Source organism: Sebastes fasciatus, chromosome 15, assembly GCF_043250625.1.
Source record: "Sebastes fasciatus isolate fSebFas1 chromosome 15, fSebFas1.pri, whole genome shotgun sequence".
Lineage (NCBI taxonomy): Eukaryota > Metazoa > Chordata > Actinopteri > Perciformes > Sebastidae > Sebastes > Sebastes fasciatus.
The window spans coordinates 16,205,263-16,217,565 of NC_133809.1; the positions used below are offsets into that span (position 1 = coordinate 16,205,263).

Below are 12,303 nucleotides of genomic sequence, written 5' to 3' on the forward strand. Positions count from 1 at the left end.
CGGGCCGTATCTTCACTCTAGCTTTAAAACTGAGCCTGCTGCAACCTCCTGCACCTGATTGGATGAATGCACCATTTATTCAACCTGCAGCTGTTCTGAAAACATCAATTTCAACATCATTTCAAGCATGAAGCAGATCAAGCCTCGTATAGCAGGCCTAACCGATATTTTAAACCGTTGTTTGAAATAATCTACGGATTCTTATCGGATCATTATCAAACTAAAATCTCAGCTGAGCTTGTGAGATGTAGTCTAAATGGAATAAATAACCCAATTCACATGTTTGCTTATTGTTTGTCTTCTTCGTTTGATTTTCTGAGAACATAAGATTATGATTGCAATGCCTGTTGTCTCTCAGATCTTGGTTGTTAGGACAACAAATCCACACAGTTTGAAGCTGCATTACCATCCTTTTACAAAGCAATGAAGGCAAGAGCTTATTCAGTGTGAATGATCTCAGCAATTTTGTACTCATACTGTAAAATCATTAACAGAACACCCTGGAGAAATAGGAAATCTACACCTTAAGTCAAAGGTAATGTACAGAATATTGTAATTGATGGGTTAAAACATGCAAAACCTCTACTGTTCCTCACACTGTTTCCTCCATGTGTCAAAGCCTCTATGCAGAGCGAAGGTTGTCATGGTTGATTATATTATCATATAATGATTATACCAAGAAGAAAAACTATTAAGAAAATCCTGACCATCTAATAATCTTTCATTACTGAGCATACAAAAGAGAGCATCCCCAGAGCATTCGGCCCAGACGCCTCAACAGCTGTATGCGTGTGCGTCTGATAAAGGCTTTGTTTCTGCTCCGGCGACCACATGGACGCCCGTGCCATTTGATTGAGGCATCGCCCCGGAGACAACCTCTGATGAAGGACCCCCTCTCCCTCTGAGAAACACTCACGCCCCAACAAACCCAGACATACGGTTGATGTCTGCAGGCATACACACATTTTTAACTTCAAACTGCACATTCAACAGTCACTCGACTGAGCATCAATACACCTTGTTACAGACAAACACAAGCAGCACATACAGATGCAGGTCACTCTGGGTCAAGACGTGATCTACACAGTGATTAATACTATCTCAAATATTCACATAGGTGTTTCGGTTGATATGGGAAAAAAATGATAAATTAAGGTAAAAGAAAAGAGGAGAAGGGCACCACCCTCTCGTGTCACTTCTGGTTTTGAAACAAGGTGGCGACGGCCAAAATGCCGAACTCAAAGCTTCAAAACGTCAGTCCACAAACCAATCAGTGACGTCAAGGTGACTACGTCCACTTCTTATATACAGTCTATGTGGCTGATGCGACATTTCGCCTTTTTGGAATAAAGTTTAGGGGGAAAAAACACATACAAACAAAATAAATGGGGGCAAATCAAAAAACGTTCACGTACATTTCATGGAAAATTTATTCAAAAACTGCCAAGTAATTTTATTAAAAAACACAAATGTGAACCTCATGGTGACGCTAGAGGAAAAGTCAGGGGATTGTCAAAGTCAGAAGGATACATCCTCTGGGGACCACGAATGTCTGCACAAAATGCCATGTCAATCCATCTTATAAACCATCACTAGAGCCACATGGCACAAGTAATTAGAAATAAAGGTAAAAGAAGAAAGGGACATAAATGAATGACAGAGACAGAAAGAGAGAAAAAAGAGTAACCCCAGGAACAGAAGCAAGGCTGACAACCTGGCTGTCATCGACTGAAAGGAGAACAGAGGACGACAGAGAAACGGGGGACAAGAGGGACAATGGTGATGATAGTAGAAGAAAATACACAAATACTAGAAAATGGGACCACAGGTTAAAAGTAGAGGAGGCTCTGGAAGATACAGAATGACAGACGGATGAATAAATGATGACAGAAACAGCTGACTGGTCACCCGCTAATGGAAGCAAACTAAAGATCAGCGTGGAGGTGGCAGGACACTGTGGGATCTCTGGAGACCAAAGGTCATGGGGGCATTTAGAGGATGACTTTGAATGTCTGTCTCTGTCTGGCTGAGCTCATTAACTACAGTTACTTCTAAGACCACAATGTTAAAACAGCACCGGAGACACATCCCAGGCTCACAAACACATCCAGCATCAATAATTCATAAATGATAACATCTTCAGTGCAGTTCAGCTGCCTTTCTTCTCTGGGTTTTGGCACTTTATAACAACAAGCATACATTGTTTTTAACGTTTTAAACAAAAGGCAGAGACAGCCGCCAAGCTCTACTCTTGCTACAATGACGGATGTCTTATATTAGAGGGGATGTGGGTGTGGTTTTAAGTGCTAATGTGAGTTAATCGGGCGAGGAGGGGAGGATCCTCTGGCCAATATGGATCTTGTCAATCCTGGATGGAGGCCTGGTTTCTGTAATTGATCTTATATGGTGCCTTCAAGTGTTACTGTGATCACAAGATAAGTCCAATTGATGTGAAAGCTTAAAGTTAATGAGTTAAACTGTGATGTTTGTTGACGTCTTTGGAAAAGAAACCGATAAACGCTACTTTTAAAAAAAAAAAATTCTATCTTTACTGGCTTTTAGTCTTCTTGTTCATAAAGATAACAAAAAGAAGGGCTGTACTCGACCAAAGAAATTCTTAGTCGACTAACACTCATACGATTTTGTTGACTAATCGTTTCGTTGATTTAATCGACAGATCTGTAAAACTGAGTTTCTCCACAAAGAATCACAGAAAAACACCACTTTTGTTTACCAGAGATGTGCTCATATGTTTCTTTTAAATAAGTCATTCAAAATGAAAAAGCATAAAACATGACTAATCGACTAAAGAAATCTTAGTCGGCTAAGACCAAAATGACCGATTAGTCGACTAATCGACTAAGAGGTGGCAGTCCTAACAAAAAAAGACAGAATGAATCACTTATTTTTTAAAAGGAATTCAGGCAACATCTATCTTTCACTGTTAAGTCGCATAGCAACTGTTCTCAAAACATAAACCAGTTGAATGTCAAGCATGTTGTGTACTTTACTTCATAATAATATACAACCTCACAAGAGAAAACAATTTGCGTGAGGTAAAGTGCAAAACGAAGAGGACCACATCCTATAAAGCAGCTCACTAGGATGCTACATATGGACTACTATCTCTAACTAAGATTTAGTTGTATTCAGATTTTAAAATTCTGTAAAATTCAGAGATGCACAAAAATAGGGCTGCAATCAACAATTATTTTTATTGTCAATTAATCTGCCGATTATTTCCTCGATTAATCAAATAGTTGATTGGTCTATAAAATGTCAGGAAATGGTGAAAAATGTCGATCAGTGTTTCCCAAAGCCCAAGATGACGTCCTCAAATGTCTGATTTTGTTCACAACTCAAAGATATTCAGTTTACTGTCATAGAGGAGTAAAGAAACCAGAAAATATTCACATTTAAGAAGCTGAAATCAGAGAATTTTTACTTTTTTTTTCTTTAATTACTCAAACTAGTTAATTGATTATTAAAATAGTTGGAGATTAATTTAGTAGTTGACAACTAATCGATTTATTGTTGCACTTCTACACAATTGGTTTTTTTTTTAAATTGTTGTCGTCATAACTTCCGTCTCCCGTCATGTTGTGAAAATAATGGCCCTTCTGTGCAATTGTGATGTGAAAGCCTTGTTAGAAGCATTGGCTGTCAAGAAGCAGGTGTTTTTTTTTGTGTGTGTGCGTTAAAGGTACGTTTTTATACAACATCTCTGAGCTAAAGCTCTCTGATCTGTCTCCTCTAGTGCAGCCCGGCCGTGTCAGGGACCTAAACTGTGTCAGTAATATTCCATTAAAGGTGATAATACAATCAGGACAGCGAGGCTTTCAGCAGATTATGGCGGCTGGAAGGAGAGCAACAACATGTGTTTATGTGCGCACGGCGGGTGAGTGCGGTTGTCACCTGTTCTTTATGAGTCACATCTGTCAGTTAAAGAGATTACAGTTGAAATTGAAGGTATAAACAAACATGTGGGGGAATGAAGAATCATGCAGTCAAAAATGAAATGTTTCTATTTATATTCTGGACAAAATACTTCTATTTATCAAGTAAGGGATAATGTACAGCGAGCCGGTCATTGTTGTGAAATAAACCCCGACAGAGGAGGGGTCTTGCATCGCCCTGAAAGGGTTTATTTCACAATGACCCGCTAGCTGTACATTATCCCACTTATTACACAAATACTTACTTAAGAATTTGACACAAAAATGGTCCTCCAGAGTCCAAGATCAGAACTGCGTCCATAGCAACGGTCTGTTATACATAGCAACAGTCCGCTATAAAGAAATAACAGACCGTAGAACGCCGTGATTGACCAATCAGAATCGAGGATTCAACAAAGCCGTGTAATAAAAACAATTAATTGTGTCCTCAAGCACCTAATTCTCTATTAATCAAAGGTCTTATAGGATGGCTAACTATGATTTTGAGGTGAAAATATATCAGTGGATTAATCGATAATGAAATGATCCTTGGCTGTATATGTGGAATATTTTAACATAATTTAATATCTTTATTTTACCCTTAATAATTCCATGATCTAAACTATTAACTCTAAAGTGGCTCCGTTGCAAACAAAGCTTTTCAAAACAACAACCAAAAGCTCTTTCACACAGCTACTCTTGAAGTACCACAGAGTTTAAAGTGCATCGTGTTCCCGGTTTGGCCACTTTACTGTTAATATCTGAAGCTTTAGATAGACGACCTTTTGACCCGTCCTGAATTCCAAAACAAACACATGAATGATTCATCCAACGTAAACCAGATCAGAGTATACTGCTAAATTACAAACAGGGATAAAGGCAGCGGATAGAAGCAGCTGTTAACGTGTGTGTGTGTGTGTGTGTGTGTGTGTGTGTGTGTGTTTGTACAGTGCAAATCCTCTTTGCTAGGCCAGTTTTGAGCAGTCTGCTAATTATCACATTCTCTCTGATCTTGGATTAAACTACAGCCACACACCCCCACCCCCACCGACACCCTGGCAACAAGACTCCACGGCAACAGTGTGGAAGCAGGGCACCATGGAAACAGCCTCTCTCCTCTAAGCATTGGTGGATGCTGGGAGATGGTGTTCAGGTGGAGAGGATTGTGGGATATGTTGTCCTGTATCATTTAATTCAATTTCAATTCATCATCATTATTTTATTTTATTTTATCTCAAATTTGATATGTGATTTAGGGTCAAAAACATAAAATTTACTTGACTTTACTGTATACAAAGTGGAAAAAGGTGTATGTTTTTAGAGGTAGTTTTTAAAGCTGAGGCAATCTGGGGGAAAAAACATGAATATTCCATGATTATTAATCTCTTACCAATCCAAGATTACTCATATTGCAATTTAATTTTCAATAAATAACTAATTAATCTCAGAATACCTACACTAAAGCTGAAACAAAATTAATCATTTAAGTTTGTTTTTTTTCTAACAAAAAAGCCCAAACTTCATAGCTTTGCAATTGTCAGGATCTTCCGATTTTTTCTTTTCTTTTTTATATTATTCACCATTCATAAACTGAATATTTTGAGTTTTTTGACTGTTGGTTAGACTAAAAAACACATTTGAAGTCGTAATCTTGGGCTTTAGGAAATTGTATTTGGCATTTTTTTACAATTTTCTAACATTCTATAGACCAAACGATTAACTGATTAATGGAGAAAATAATCAACAGATTGATCAATAATCAAAATAACCATTAGTTTAACCAATCAAACAGGCCACAGTCCAGTGCATAAGTCTAAAAATGATAAGAAATCATCCTTTAACTCAGAAGTGTGAGCCTATACAAGAAATTTAACATAATGCAATGTGCTAAAAAACAAATACTCATTGTTACTCGGGATGAAAGAAAATATTGAAAATATCGAGTATCGCGATATTATGTTTTGTGATACTGTATCGATTCTCAAAAACACTGTATTGATTCTTAATTAATCGTTTACATGCAAAGATTAACTCATTCAATACTTTATTACATCAGCAAAGAGATGCGCCCTCTCAGTGTATGTGCCCTCTCAAAGTAGTGCTATAATCTTGGATGGGTTAGGGTCTGTGATAAATGCAAATGCAGATCCCACTGTTTGGATTGCATTAAAAAAAATTATTTAAGCATTTTAAGCATATGGTGGTGTGTTCTTTATACTATGACAGTTTTTCTAAAATTAGATCTAAAAAATTGCAATATCACCTAGCTTACAGTATCGCAATAAATCACAATATATTGAACCGTAACCCCAGTATCATGACACGTATCGTATCGCCAGATTCTTGCCAATAAACAGCCCTAACTGTTAGATTTGTTGTTATCAAACTAATTGTGTCCATTTATTGTGATATAAATTTTCTGTCATATTGCCCAGTTCCATGAAAGCCCTTTCAAAGAAGAGTAGGATTCTAGGAGATGTTGTTTTATCCACATATAGCCTTAATGCAGTTTGACTGAAGCGGCGCTGTAGTCTCACACCTACACGTGCAGAGCAAGCAGGAGAGTTAGACGGGGGGGAAAGAGGAAGGAGAGGAGCTGGAAAAAAGCCAGAAGTAGGAGGGAGACTGGCAGAGTAGCACTGAAAGTGGTTGGTTGACTGAGATGGAGAAGCACCAAGTGAGTGGCCGCAGGGATAGAGCGAGCATCAGAGGGAAGGAAAAAGAAGAGAGAGAGAGAGAAGCAAAGCTGATGCAGCTCCTGAGCAGAACAAATGTGTTTGGAGCTGCTGAATATAGGTCACACATCTCCAGTGACTGTTCCCTTCCCTCCACTGAACCAGCTTCCTACAGCATGCACTTCATACCAAATCCTGCATAATGTTGTACCACAATCTATGGATTGCTTAATTTACCCCTACACGTTTTCTTACATCAAATGCATCAAATGCTGCAATTAGAAGAAACACCGTCCGTAGTTTAAGCTTCAAACGTGGCTTTGAGAGTCGTTAGTTTGTGTTACACAGCCTATATGTAAGAAGCAGCCATATAGAATGCATGCAGATGATTAATATTTTACTGTTCTTTGCATGAAAAATCAGCCTCGGTGTGAGAAAGCTTTTATTGCTCTCTCAGTGGGGTATGCAATGGCCACTCAGCAAATTGCAATTGAGTAGTAAATGATTATTTACAGCCTGTTCGGATATACAGCGTGAGGGAAACGACAGAGCACAGAGGAGGAAGAGGAGAGGACACTGGGCAAAGACAGGACAGAAAGCGAGGCTATAAACAGATAGATATGATACAGCAACAGTGACAGCAGGCTTGAGATAATGTGTCAAAGCTGTTCTTCCCACATTCACACCTGTCTATCTCCTGGTTATCGGTCCGTGGTGGCTGTGCACCTGTAACACAGACCTATCACACCAACACTAACACAGAATGTCACCCATCTTACTCAGACACACACATACCGACATCCATGCCCTCCTGTTAATGAGACATAACATTACACTGTACTGCTGTTATTCAGTATAAAAGCAGCTTCAGGATCACATTCAAACAATCTATACTATGTTTTACCATCACCCGATTCAACTTTATACCTTCTTTCGGTGATCTATCATGTGAATAGATGTTAAGACCTACTAGTAGGTGTAGTAGGCCCCTATTGACCAACATCTATGGGACGTATAGCCCCTGATAACGCCTAGACTGACAACAGTCATCGGCTGCCCCAGTAGTATCCTGTAACTTTCACATGTAAAAACGCTAAATCTTACCAAGTATATTTGTCTAATTACTAGTCAAAATATCTCATAACACTTAATATAAAACACAAGTAACATTTCAGTGAGATATATGGACTTGTTTTTAGACAATGCATCTTGAATATCTTGTTAAAAAATGCTACTTTTGAACTACTTATTCATAATACTAGTGAAATAAAGCTCAAAATTAGTTTTCTCTGCTGATTTCAAGATCTCTTATTATCTTGAAAGACCTAAATATTACTTCTTATTTCAAGAGATCTTACCAAGCGGATTTTCACTTGATTTCTTTTAGTAATTACAAGCAAAAATACCTTGTATTCATTGTTTTTCTTAACTTATTTTGCCTTTTTCTTTTTTTTTCAGCTAACCTAACCCAAAAAAAGACTTATTTTTGTTTGTATTTAGAGCACATGATGTCCCTGCAACCACCATATTCCACTTATAACCCATCCAGTTTGAATATGAGGGGATTATACAGTAGACTACTGCCACCTGACATTTCATGCTTGGCTGGTCGGCCAGCTATCATGTTTTCTGCCTGGGTTGAGAGAGAGAGAGAGAGGGAGGTCAGCTGTTCACTCTCTGGTTTTAAGGGATACAGAGAAGTGGAGGAACGCATGCAAGGATATACAGTAAGATTGAGGGATGGAGAGGAATGAAACTAAGTGGGCAGACACCTCCCGAGAGGATTGATTACTCAGCGCCCTACGAATGCATGAAGTCATGTTTCTGAGTATCAGATACATGCAGTTTATGCAGGACTGCACGCCTGAACATCATAACTCAATAAGTTACTCCATTTTCAGGCTTTCAGAGTCAGTGCTGCGTGGGGGTGCAGGGTTGGTGATGGGGTGGTCTGTGAATCAATGCTATGATGATCAATATATTACAAACAGACTGATGGGAAATGGAGCAGGAGTGATGGTTATAGCTGTTGCTGTATGATCAAGTTAATATGACACATTATTATCAGGATTCAATAGCTCATATACATCTGTTTTTCCCAGCAACAGCAAGACAATGAAGGACACCAGTGGCCCACATATATACCCACACCACCACTCACACACACACCACTAAATGGCATGACATCACCGCCAATGTGGGAGACATTTAAACCCATATCAGATTAACTTAAGAGGGGGGGACGATAAGTAGCTTGGAGAGGACAGACATTGGCATCAAAGTCAGCAGACGAGACGGCGTTTCGTGACATTGTGTGGACGTGGATGCCATTGAACGGTGTGTGTGTGTGTGGACCAAAACACAAATGAAATGAAGGGAGGGGGGATTGCATCTCATGATGAGGGTGACAGTGTACAACAAATTGAGGGAAGATGGAATGGAAATATATAGAAACACAAGAGGTAAATTGCTTGGACACCACTCTTGATCTGAATGGAAAACACATGGAGGCTTGGTTTTACAAGCTTGAGGATGGTTTGTCAGATAAATCCCAGGATGCTGGAGGTGGAAGCATCAGCAGGCGGTAGAGGAATGAATGAATGAATGAATAACCATTGGTTTTTGTTTGGTGATTTAAGGGATCATGGAAAAGGGAAAGACCTGAACAACATCATCATTATGATGGGGAAAGCATTTATATTTAAAGCCATAAAAAGACAGCAGTTAAACACTGAACGTTTCAAAATGTTTTTGAAACATCAGTGGGTTCTTGAGAGGGATGTTAATAGAAATAAAGAACAGAATATCATTTTTGAGCGTGGGTGGGATACTTTGAGTCAGGGTGAGGATTGGAGTTAAACAAAATTAATAAATAAATAATGTTGATAAAGGTCAACTAAAGGGATGTAAATATGTCCTTTTTTTTTGTCTGTAAAATAGAATAGATAATTGTGTAAGCGAATGTGTCTAAGTGGATATGTATATGAATGCGCGTGTGGATATAGACATATGTATATACTGTATGTATATATATCTATATACGAGGTTGGTTGTATGTATATGTATATGAATATGTATGTATATGAATATGATCTCTTGATACTGCATTATTACAACGGGTAATACTCTTTTTTTTCTTTTCTTTTTCTTATGTTTCTTTTTTTTGTTTTATATATGTTGTTGCTGCTGTCTGTATGTCCCTTTACAAGTATGTGTATGTATTCCTTTAACCTTAAATAATAAAATAACAAAATAAAAAAACTGGTTTATATTCAATACCAGTTGTTATTACCATTTGTCTCACCTTGCCTGTTCCATCCACACACACAAATATCCCTCCTTTTTCTTCAGCCCCTTCTCAATCCCCACCGTGTACCGACCCATATACCCACCCATGGATGGACCCTGCTCCATCCCATCCACAGCCCACTGAACAGCCCACTACATGGTGTGGGAGGGCTGTTGCTGTGGGTCAACACGGTGTATACCCTCCCGTTAACAGATAAGGATACAGATAACAGATAAGGATAAGTAGCTTGGAGAGGATATATATTGGCATCAAAGTCAGCGGACGAGACGGCGTTTCATGAGATTGTGTGGACGTGGATGCCATTGAACGGTGTGTGTGTGTGGACCAAAACACAAATGAAATGAAGGGAGGTGGGGGGAAGAGGTAAGCGAGGCTTGCATCTCCTGAGGAGGGTGACAGTGTACAACAAATGGAGGGAAGATATAATGGAAATGTATAGAAACATGAGAGGTAAATCGGCTTGATCTGAATGGAAAATACATGCAGGCTTGGTTTTACAAGCATGAGGATGGTTTGTCAGATCAATCCCAGGATGCTGGAGGTGAAAGCATCAGCAGGCGGTAGAGGAATGAATGAATTGATGAATAACCACTGGTTTATATGAAATACCAGTTGTTATAACCATTTGTCTCACCTTCCACACACAAATATCCCTCCTTTTTCTTCGCCCTCCTTCTCAATCCCCACCATGCACCGACCCATATACCCACCCATGGATCCATCCCTGCTCCATCCCATCCACATTGCACTGAACAGCACTACTACATGGTGTGGGAGGGCTGTTGCTGTGGGTCAACACGGTGTACCCTCCGTTAACAGATTGGCTTTAATCCGAGAGGAAGCCTTATGGATGCAAAAGCCCATGTCAGCTCTCAGTTTGGCCAATTTATCTGCAGCTCTGCTCTGAATGAATGAATCCACCGAGCAGCAGCAGCAGCCAGGCCCTATGCATGATGCTCTAATGCAGTGATAATAAAACATGTTTAGTTTATTTTAATCGACATGCATTGCAGTTAATGCACAGGCCTATTATTCCCTTTGGGTTTAGTCGACGGAAAGCAAACACCTGCAAAAACCATCTCCCACCACAGGCCGGTGCATCCTGTGCAAAAGGAGTCTGTAATCACACCGTGCAAGGCTTAATATGACACCAATGTTTAGCTCGATAACAGTGACACACATTCTCCCATTTGCTTACCTCTCTGAAAAACGCCTCCATCCTCCACTACACCTCCACTACTCCTCCCAGACGACGCGCTACCGGCAGACACCGGCTCCGGTCTCCGGTCTCCGGTCTCCTCTCCTCGGCTGCTGCTGCTGCTGCGCAAATGTGTCCAACAGAAGGGTGAGCTTGTGTGTGTCGGGATGGGGGAAAGGTAGCAGTGCCTCCTCCGTGTTGGTGTTTCCCATTCACCGAGCGGTTGTCTTCATCTCCGAAAATGAAGCTCAATTTGGTTCAAACACACCTCAGCAGCGTCCCGGTGCTCTATGCGCAAAATGAGCTACATGAGAGAGAATCCAATGGAACAGTAGAAATGTCCACACCGGGGATCCGTCGCAGGAGCGCTAATTGAAGCGGCCTGCCTCGTTTCTGTGTTCAGTGCATGCGTGTGTGTGTGGATGAATGTGTGTGCGTGTGTGTGTGTATGAGGTTGTGAGTATAGTGCGTGGGGTTGAGAGAGAGAGCACCAGTCCGGGATCAGAGTGAGCTTGACGCTGCCCACCTCACACACCGACGGGGCGGTGCAGACACAGCCTCCTCCAATACAAACACACACACACGCACGCACACACACACACACACACACACGTACACGCACACGCACACATGCACACAGGGCAGATATAGAGTGGTAGGTTTGAAGTTTTGTTGTTGTGGTCAACATCTGGATTTTTTCCTTCTCCTATCAGAAAAAGGGTTTTTCAGTTGTTGTGTTGTCTCTGAGAGCCTCTGCTGTCCCACTTGGCCCAATTACAGGTGTTGATCCTGAAATGAACCAGATTGTCCATCAACAGCACCAGCATGTTGGATTACAGCAGTAATTCTTTCCGGATAAAAAGGGGGGGGGGGAAGATTGATGGAAAAAGAAAATTAGGAATGTAGACCTATATCTCTCAACTTTCTTAAAAGTTCTTTTCATTATTATAATAAACTGGGGGGGGAAAGTTCAGATACTTGTGTTTGGTCGATTATTTCTCTGTTGTTACAATGCTAATTGGCATTGTATTTTACATGGTTGGAAAGCCTGTTTATTTACCTTCACAATGATGTCCCACTTGTAAGGATCATGCATTTGTGGGATGAGCAGCACAGCTGATTATGTGGGTAGCACCCAAGGAAAATTTGCCAAAATGCTCTGCCAATGGTAAACAGTGTATTCTC

The 12,303-nt window shown here is 40.1% G+C and overlaps 1 protein-coding gene across 1 annotated transcript in view; it reads right to left on the minus strand.

The window, feature by feature from the left end:
* myo10l1 (myosin X, like 1) overlaps positions 1 to 11,599 on the minus strand; it is a 58,201-nt gene extending 46,602 nt beyond the window's left edge. Inside the window, exon 1 of the mRNA XM_074660764.1 lies at positions 11,119 to 11,599. Within this exon, the coding sequence (XP_074516865.1) occupies positions 11,119 to 11,139 (21 nt within the window). The 5' untranslated portion in view covers positions 11,140 to 11,599. The remainder of the gene's footprint in view (positions 1 to 11,118) is intronic.
* Between the last annotated feature and the right edge of the window lie 704 nt (positions 11,600 to 12,303).